Source organism: Mandrillus leucophaeus, unplaced genomic scaffold, assembly GCF_000951045.1.
Source record: "Mandrillus leucophaeus isolate KB7577 unplaced genomic scaffold, Mleu.le_1.0 Scaffold216, whole genome shotgun sequence".
Classification (NCBI taxonomy): Eukaryota; Metazoa; Chordata; class Mammalia; order Primates; family Cercopithecidae; genus Mandrillus; species Mandrillus leucophaeus.
In genome coordinates, this window is record NW_012102210.1 from 3,909,370 (window position 1) to 3,917,570 (window position 8,201).

Consider the following 8,201-nt stretch of genomic DNA (forward strand, 5'->3'; position numbering starts at 1 on the left):
TTTTGTCATCAGTATAGTTTATGGATTCCTCCACCCAACTGTGAGTTCCTCAAGGACAGGGGCGGTGTTCATATTCATCTTTGCATCCTCTTAGACTAGCTTCCCGCACTTGGTCTGGCGTATACATACATTCACCAAACTCGAGTTCAATAATTGATTCACCCGCGTTGAGTTCTGAAATCTAGTGTGGGGAGGCGGAGCCAGGGGAAAGCCCTGCCCATCTGGGCCGTCCCGACCTCAGAGGGACCGGAACGTTAGTTGGAAGGATTCTTGTTTCTCAGGGACGATTTTGGACGCGAAGCGTGCCCCGCACAAGGATGGTTGCTACGAACGGGAAGTAACTGGTTATTTTGCTGGCTCCAGTTTTTCCGCGGGGCGGAAAAGGCATGTCTGCGTGTGTCCCAACCATTTCTAGTCCCCTTTCCTTGCAGGACCTCATGAGTAAGCTGTGGCGGCGTGGAAGCACCTCTGGGGCTATGGAGGCCCCTGAGCCGGGTAAGCGCGGATAGATCAAGCAATTTAGGCCGTGTTAGAAAAGAAGTCCCGTTCTTTCTCCTCGGAGAGTTCAGGGTACTTCGGCCACAGGTGGGAAGGAGAAAGGCGGTGCTGTTGTTATGGTAACAGAGAGTACTGCGGAAAGGGTGGGATCGGTAGGGGCTTAGGTTATTCAGGGCTTCCCCTGCCACCCTCCGGCCGAACACTGTCGACAGGCGTTCCTTCCGCAGGAGAAGCCCTGGAGTTGAGCCTGGCGGGTGCCCATGGCCATGGAGTGCACAAGAAAAAACACAAGAAGCACAAGAAGAAACACAAGAAGAAACACCATCAGGAAGAAGATGCCGGGCCCACGCAGCCGTCCCCTGCCAAGCCCCAGCTCAAACTCAAAATCAAGCTTGGGGGACAAGTCCTGGGGACCAAGAGGTGAGGCCAAGAGGGTCAAAGTTTTATAAGGGGAACTTTAGGAGCAGAGAAAGTAGTTAGAAGCCGACTGGACTTTCTAGAAGACCGAATGGACACTGTGACTTCATGGTCCAGGTTTAGGCAGCAAGAGTCTTAAGAGGGTGGGGAAAGTTGGGTGGAGCTACTGCGTAGGAGGAGGAGACGCGTGCTCATTTTAAAGAGTAGTGTTGCTTCTCTGCAGTGTTCCTACCTTCACTGTAATCCCAGAGGGGCCTCGCTCACCCTCTCCCCTTATGGTTGTGGATAATGAAGAGGAACCTATGGAAGGAGTCCCCCTTGAGCAGTACCGTGCCTGGCTGGGTGAGAAGGATCTGGAGGTGGGGAAACTGGGTTTCTTATTATACCCGCCTAAGGAAAGAAGGTTGGTTCTGAAATGGGTTAGGATTTTCCATATCCCAGTATTAACTCAGCCAAATTAGGGTGCACCATCTGAACAATTCTATTTTTCTTTCTCCAACTTCCTTCCCAGATGAAGACAGTAATCTCTCTCCCTCTCCACTTCGGGACCTATCAGGAGGGTTAGGGGGTCAAGAGGAAGAGGAGGAACAGAGGTGGCTGGATGCCCTGGAGAAGGGGGAGCTGGATGATAATGGAGACCTCAAGAAGGAGATCAATGAGCGGTTGCTTACTGCTCGACAGGTATGTTGGTCATTGTTTATTCACTCACCAAAGTATACAGTATTGAGAACTCTCCACGACCCAAGCACTTTGCGTGGTAGTGGGGATATCGATAGTGGAGAAAAGACAGACAAAGTTTCTGTTCTCCTGGAGCTAGTATTCTAGTGTGTGTGTTGGGGGGCTGGGAAGTAAATAAGTAAATAAATAATTTCAAAAAGCTATATGGTTTATGACAAAAAGAATAGGGTGATGAAATAGAAATGGCATAAACAAACAAATAGAAAATGACAGAAGAGAGACTTAGGGTAGTTAGAGAAGGCTTCTCTGAAGAGATAACATTTGCAATACCAGAGGAGCTTTTCCAGCAGAGACCAACAGGTGCACAGACCTTGAGACTGGAACATGTCTAGCAGAGTAAAGGAGAAGAAAAACTGCACAAGCCACTGAAGGGCTGTACGCAGAGAAGTGACAAACTTGGTTTACATTTCAATAGATTACTCTGGCATCCTTGTAGAGAATGAATCTCCGTGGAGACAAGAGATAGAAGTATGGAGACCAACTAGGAAGCTGTTGAAGTAATCAGCCGAGAGGCAGTGGTTGCTTTAACCAAGACCAAAGTGGTGGAGATGGAGAAAATCATATGAAATATGGCTATATTTTGGAAGTAGATACTTGTGGGGAGGGGAATGGAGAGAAACTATATCAAGGCTAAGCCTGGGATTTTGGCTTCAGCAGTTATCCAACTGATACTCTCTACTGAGATAAGATTAAAAACAACAGACCTCTGGGAAAGCTGGTACAGTTTTGGTGCACAGGTCAGGCAGGCAACATTATTGATGCTTCTCCCCTTGAGAGTTTAGGACCTAAAGCTGAATGTCAGGAGATCTGGGATGAGGCAGTATTTATGAAGAGGAACCTATGGAAGGTCCCCTGGAGAGGGTGCTTATTTATTAATATCCCGTCTCCCAAGGCCTGCGCTGCTCAAGACCCTGCCTTCCATGTCCCTGCTTTCCCCTCCCCCGATCTGACCGACCTCGCCTCTCCATCCTCCTCCGTTTTCAGACAGCACCCCGTCTCTGTCTCTCCCTAGCGAGCTCTGCTCCAGAAGGCGCGGAGTCAGCCTTCCCCGATGCTGCCGCTGCCTGTGGCTGAGGGCTGTCCAGCTCCTGCTCTCACAGAGGAGATGCTGCTGAAGCGCGAGGAGCGGGCGCGTAAGCGGCGGCTCCAGGCGGCGCGGCGGGCAGAAGAGCACAAGAACCAGACTATCGAGCGCCTCACCAAGACTGCGGCGACCAGTGGGCGGGGAGGCCGGGGAGCCGCACGGGGCGAGCGGCGGGGAGGGCGGGCTGCGGCTCCGGCCCCCATGGTGCGCTACTGCAGCGGAGCACAGGGTTCCACCCTTTCCTTCCCACCTGGCGTCCCCACCCCCACGGCGGTGTCTCAGCGGCCATCCCCCTTAGGCCCGCCTCCGCGCTGCTCTGTCCCCGGCTGTCCCCATCCGCGCCGCTACGCTTGCTCTCGCACCGGCCAGGCACTCTGCAGTCTTCAGTGCTACCGCATCAACCTGCAGATGCGGCTGGGGGGACCCGAGGGCCCTGGATCCCCCCTTTTGGCTACGTAAGGCCCTTACCTAACCTGGACTCTGCGCCCTGTCCCATGCCCGCTCTTGAGTGTCTTCCCCACCCTATTAAATTTCATCCGGTGCTTTGGCTTGTACAGAACTGGGGGAGTGGGATGTTGTGGGCAGACCAGTCTCCGGTATACACATATTTTGCCCCTGTCGGAGCTTGCGTCGATGCCTGGGGCTTGGAAAGCACCGCAAGAAACTAGGCTGCTTTGCGGCCAGAGTCGGACCGACTTTTGGGACCCCGCCTCTTACAGGCGGGATTACCTGGCGGTCGCCGGCATTTGGCGTCATTCCGAAAACATGGCGCAAGCCAATCAGCGGTAACCTTGGTCTTCGGGACGGCTGTTCGTTGGTTGATATGCCAGAGCCTGTTCTGCTGTCTGTATTGGCTATTGCCGCTGTCAGTCAGGGCCGTGGGTCGAACCTTCCCCTACTCTTTGTCTGTACAAGCTCATGTTGTCTGGGAGAGCGGCGAAGGCGCTGCTGTGGATTGGTCACAGGGAGAAACCTCTTACCTGTTCCTATTGGCCTGTCCGTCAAGGGACGATGCTGATTGGTAGGGCAGAGCAATCTGAGTCCTAGTTGGTGCAGTTCTCCCCGGATGGAAGCTCAGGCCGCGTAGTGATGGTGGCGGCAGCGAAGATGGGCCGGGCAGGGACCATGGCGGTGGCAGCAGAGGTGGCAGGGGCGGGGCGGCTGGCGGTAGAGGAGGCTGTGATCCTCAGGGGGCTGTAGGTGGAGGCATGGCTCGGGCCAGCAGCGGGAACGGCAGCGAGGAGGCCTGGGGGGCACTTCGGGCATCGCAACAGCAGGTATCCCAACAGCTCCAAAGCCTATCACGACAGCCGTTTGTCTCTTTCCCCTTTCCTTATCCCTTCCTTTTTGGGGGTGGGGGAGGAACTCACGGAGCCAAAGGTACTGTGAAGTTCCTAAACATGTCCCACTCTTTGTCTAAACTTTGTAACGTAGATGCAGCTGACTTTTCCTGTAGCCTCATAGACCCCATCCCATGGCTGCAGTGGAAGCTTGCGGTGGCTCGCCAGTGACCAGAGGCATAGTGAGGCAGGCCCCAGGGAGGCTCCCTCTGTCTTGCAACAGTTATTTGTGATCTTTTTCTATGTGCCTGTTGTCACAACAGAGTCCGGCAGCGTCTTCTCTTGAGGGAGCAATTTGGAGAAGAGCTGGAACCCAGACTCGCGCCCTGGATGCCATCCTTTATCATCCACAGCTTCCCATCTGGTTGGGAGCACTGCTCTGGGTCTCACACTGCCCCTCCTCTGTCCTAGGGAGCCTGAGGCCCAGGGGTGGAAAGATCCAGTTGGGGGTGGGGGTAGTGAACCGCGCAGGATAATGAAAGCAACTTGCTTTGGAAATGACCTTCCCCTACCCGTTGTCTGAGACTGAGATTATCTCAGACTGTCTTCTGGCTTCTGCCAAAACACTCCCATAACAGAAAGCACCGGGGGGATGGGGGTAGGGGGGTTGGGGAGGGTGAGGCTTGAGTGTGAAGGAAGTCTTATATATGCAGACCTGAAATCTCCCTCTTTGTATGTCCACACTTTTGTCTTGTTCTCTAGACTGATTCTTGCTATTCCAAATCCTCTTCCACGTTGACAGCCCTTCAGATATTTCAACACTCCTCTCAGCATCCTCCACTTCCCCCATCTCTCCAAGCTGAACTTGGTTCACAGGGTGGGATTGTGTATGTGCATGCAGGAGGTGGGGGTGGACAGTGCCCTGCGCTGGAATCCCCCTTAGTTCTAAGTGCCTCCTTGCCCCCAGCTTCGAGAGCTGTGCCCAGGAGTGAACAACCAGCCCTACCTCTGTGAGAGTGGTCACTGCTGTGGGGAGACTGGCTGCTGCACCTACTACTATGAGCTCTGGTGTAAGTCTCCAAGAGGGCTGTTTCCAGGTCCCTGTGCCCACCCTCCCTTGGACCTCAGAATTTCGGCCTTCAGGGCCCCTTCTCTGCATGAAAGATGCCTGAGTCGCTCCCTCCTTGCCTCTTGCAGGGTTCTGGCTGCTCTGGACTGTCCTCATCCTCTTTAGCTGCTGTTGCGCCTTCCGCCACCGACGAGCTAAACTCCGGCTGCAACAACAGCAGCGGCAGCGTGAAATCAACTTGTTGGCCTACCATGGGGCATGCCATGGGGCTGGTCCTTTCCCTACCGGTTCACTGCTTGACCTTCGTGAGTGACTTGATGCTCTGGGTCAACTACCAGTGGCCCTCCCCGAACCAGGACCCCAAATCATCTGACATTCCTTTTTCTACACATTTCAAAGTATTTTTCCCTAATATAAAAGCTAGCACCCTATACCTGGTTGCCTTCAACGAATTATGCCAATTTTCTCCCCTGCAGGCCTCCTCAGCACCTTCAAGCCCCCAGCCTACGAGGATGTGGTTCACCGCCCAGGCACACCACCCCCCGCTTATACTGTGGCCCCAGGCCTCCCCTTGACTGCTTCCAGCGAACAAACCTGGTGTTCCTCCTCATCCAGCTGCCCTGCCCACTTCGAAGGAACAAATGTGGAAGGTGTTTCCTCCCACCAGAGTGCCCCCCCTCATCAGGAGGTTGAGCCTGCGGCAGGGGTGAGCCCTGCCCCCACACCCCCCTCCTGTCGCTATCGCCGTTTAACTGGTGACTCCGGTATTGAGCTCTGCCCTTGTCCTGCCTCCGGTGAGGGTGAGCCAGTCAAGGAGGTGAGGGCTAGTGCCACCCTGCCAGATCTGGAGGACTATTCCCCTTGTGCACTGCCCCCAGATTCTGTACTGCAGGTCTCTCCCATGGGGCTGTCCTCCAGTGAAGGGGACATCCCGTAAGTTAGTTTTGAGAGGGTGGGTGGGTTACTTGCCCACCAGAAACAGCCCTAGTCCCACCTCCTTGCGTTCCCTTTGGCCCCTTCCTGCCTACCTAGATCTGCCCGAAAGGGCTGGAGCCCTGAGGAGAGGGGCAGTATTTGGGGGATTGTGCTAGCTTTACCCCCACAAGGCATCAAGACATATACACAGGAGCCTTTGATCTCATTAAAGAGATTTGAACCAGCCACTTGTGGATTTGGGTGGACTAAAGCTCAACTCACTGCATTGCACTTGACCTGACTGGGTTTGAAGGGGACAGGTTATGGCCACTTGACCCTACCTTCCCTGAGGACAGCAGACAATCCTGAGGCCTGGACTGACCTAAGGCCTCTTGGTGAGGCAAATCTGGCAAAAGCAGTAGAGTTCAAAATGTTTTTTCCAATTTATTTAGAAAAATAGACTCTGAATTCACATTCACCCCAGGGCTATGTGGGATGACAGTAAGGAGACACCTGAGATGAAATGAGGAAGGTTTGAATTACTGGTATCCAAGGGACTGGGGGCAGAAGCCAGAAGCCTTTGTCCCTCTAGAGCCAGAATGGCATGAGTGGCCTGGCTCCCCTCCTCTCCCTCCCTTCAGTAGTCTTCAGCCATGGCCAGTAAGACAAGGCTGGTCCAGCCGTGGAAAGGGCGGCAGCCCATGCCTCGCCCATCTCGGTCACTATACTGCTCCCAGAGAAAGCCTGTAGCCTGGTACTGGCGCCATACATTGCCTACCACATTGGCACGGAGCTCACTGTGGAGTTTGGCAGCCCGAGCCTGGTGAGGACCCTCCAGATGCCCATAGTGGTGGAGTGCTCCCAAAGCCAGGTAGTTGACATTGAGCCACACAGCACCCCGCCAGTAGGGGGGATCATGCTCTGAATTGCGCTGGCCATAAAAGGAGCTGGAGGCTGCAAGGGAGCGTAAACCAAAGGGGCTCCAGAGATGGCGGCTGTCAGCTAGAATGTCCAGCAGGGGCCCAAGGCGGGATGAGTTGGGGTCCAGCAGTCGCAGCAGCAAGGGAAAAAGACTGACATAGCCAAGGGCATCTACATACTGCAGTCGAGGTTGGGGCCGGCCCACCACCCGAACCAGCCCCTGAGGGGGCCTGGGCTTCAGCTGTACTGCTTTTGTGTGGTTCCCAAAGTCTGCAAAGACTCCTAGCTCTGGGGCCCAGTGCAGCTCATCCAGGCTCTCTGCTGCCTCCAGTGAGGCAGCCAGTGAGCCCAGCTCAGCAGCTACCTCAGCCTCACCCAGATACTCTGCCAGCTGCGTCAGCACACGGGCACCCAGTGCCACCCAACATCGTAGGTCCAGGTGCCGTTCGGTGACTGAAGGGTGTGAAGCCCGGGGGTAGTCATCCAGCCCAGAGGGTAGGGTCTTGGGGTTCAGTAAGGTTGGTAAGGCAGGGTCCCGTCCCCGCCAGCGGTAAGATAGTGGAACTGGGCCTGCCTGGCTCTGATGGAGCCAGGAGAACCAGGCATGCAGGCGGGGGAAGGCCTTTCGGAGGAAGGCCAAGTCGTCAGGGTCACCAACCTCTAGCATATGGGCTACAGGCAAAAGTAGGGTTGGGGGGTTGGCATGGACTGCTCGTTGCACTAGGAATTCTGGAGGTACCCGGGCTCGAGCCTCATCCCCCAGTATCTGCTCCCTCCCAATCCAGCCATCAGCATTTAGCAGCCCCAGCCAGTGGCCTAGGGCTTCCCGGGTGAGGGAGGGATCCCACCGCTGAACCACCAGCTGGTGAAAGCCCTCATCCCAAAGGAAGCCTCGTGGGAAGAATGACCGGGAAGGCACTGCTGTAAAAAGAGGTAGGGGTGGAAAGAGGGCTGGGTCCACCTTCTGCTCAGACCCTTCCACCCCCATGTCTGGCAATACCAGTCCTTGTCCGTAGAAGTAGCCAATTCCACCAAGGAGGCTGCTGAGGGCAGCCTGACCCAAAGCCTGCTCACCAGGGCCCAGGCCCTTCTCCTTCAGCTGGAAGGTCTTCTCAAAGCGCTCTCTAAAGGCCTCAGCATGGCTCTCCAGGGCATGGGTCAGTAGACTGCCTGCCAGTCTTGGTAGGACTTGATTTCCTCCTGCCTGGGCACTGCCCGATTCAAACACAAACTCTATGGAAAAGGGAACTTTCAGGGTCACCTGCTGTATCAAGAACTG

The 8,201-nt window shown here is 55.1% G+C and overlaps 3 protein-coding genes across 8 annotated transcripts; 2 read left to right on the forward strand and 1 right to left on the reverse strand.

Moving 5' to 3' along the window:
- The first annotated feature begins 349 nt into the window (after positions 1-349).
- INO80B (INO80 complex subunit B) lies at positions 350-3,285 on the forward strand. 3 transcript variants are annotated; one of them, XM_011980720.1, is made up of 5 exons: positions 350-495; positions 726-918; positions 1,139-1,257; positions 1,427-1,596; positions 2,666-3,285. In XM_011980720.1, exons 1-5 carry the CDS (start codon positions 387-389, stop codon positions 3,194-3,196), a joined length of 1,122 nt encoding a protein of 373 aa, XP_011836110.1. In that variant the 5' UTR covers positions 350-386; the 3' UTR covers positions 3,197-3,285. The 3 variants fall into 3 exon arrangements, with proteins under 3 accessions (XP_011836110.1, XP_011836112.1, XP_011836111.1); XM_011980722.1 differs by having other exon boundaries at positions 414-495; positions 1,472-1,596; positions 2,666-3,282; XM_011980721.1 differs by having other exon boundaries at positions 420-495; positions 711-918.
- A 155-nt stretch (positions 3,286-3,440) lies between these two features.
- Positions 3,441-6,255, forward strand: WBP1 (WW domain binding protein 1). 4 transcript variants are annotated; one of them, XM_011980727.1, is made up of 5 exons: positions 3,901-4,014; positions 4,172-4,259; positions 4,985-5,087; positions 5,215-5,391; positions 5,563-6,247. In XM_011980727.1, exons 2-5 carry the CDS (start codon positions 4,212-4,214, stop codon positions 6,021-6,023), a joined length of 789 nt encoding a protein of 262 aa, XP_011836117.1. In that variant the 5' UTR covers positions 3,901-4,014; positions 4,172-4,211; the 3' UTR covers positions 6,024-6,247. The 4 variants fall into 4 exon arrangements, with proteins under 4 accessions (XP_011836114.1, XP_011836116.1, XP_011836115.1 ...); XM_011980724.1 differs by lacking the exon at positions 4,172-4,259 and having other exon boundaries at positions 3,441-4,014; positions 5,563-6,255; XM_011980726.1 differs by having other exon boundaries at positions 3,441-4,259.
- Positions 6,256-6,424: 169 nt separating this feature from the next.
- On the reverse strand, positions 6,425-8,201 carry MOGS (mannosyl-oligosaccharide glucosidase; the record flags this gene model as incomplete). The annotated part of the gene is made up of 1 exon (XM_011980762.1): positions 6,425-8,201. A coding segment is annotated over one exon (1,563 nt), but the record flags the coding sequence as incomplete, so codon positions are not given.

Bases quoted from the DNA above. Each gene is read 5' to 3' on its own strand.
- INO80B (XM_011980720.1), top strand. From the start codon at position 387: ATGTCTGCGTGTGTCCCAACCATTTCTAGTCCCCTTTCCTTGCAGGAC. The intron at 496-725 runs GTAAGCGCGGAT...TTCCTTCCGCAG, and splicing joins TATGGAGGCCCCTGAGCCGG to GAGAAGCCCTGGAGTTGAGC. The intron at 1,258-1,426 runs GTGAGAAGGATC...CTTCCTTCCCAG, and splicing joins GCAGTACCGTGCCTGGCTGG to ATGAAGACAGTAATCTCTCT.
- WBP1 (XM_011980724.1), top strand. From the start codon at position 3,946: ATGGCTCGGGCCAGCAGCGGGAACGGCAGCGAGGAGGCCTGGGGGGCA. The intron at 4,015-4,984 runs GTATCCCAACAG...CCTTGCCCCCAG, and splicing joins TTCGGGCATCGCAACAGCAG to CTTCGAGAGCTGTGCCCAGG. The intron at 5,392-5,562 runs GTGAGTGACTTG...TCTCCCCTGCAG, and splicing joins CGGTTCACTGCTTGACCTTC to GCCTCCTCAGCACCTTCAAG.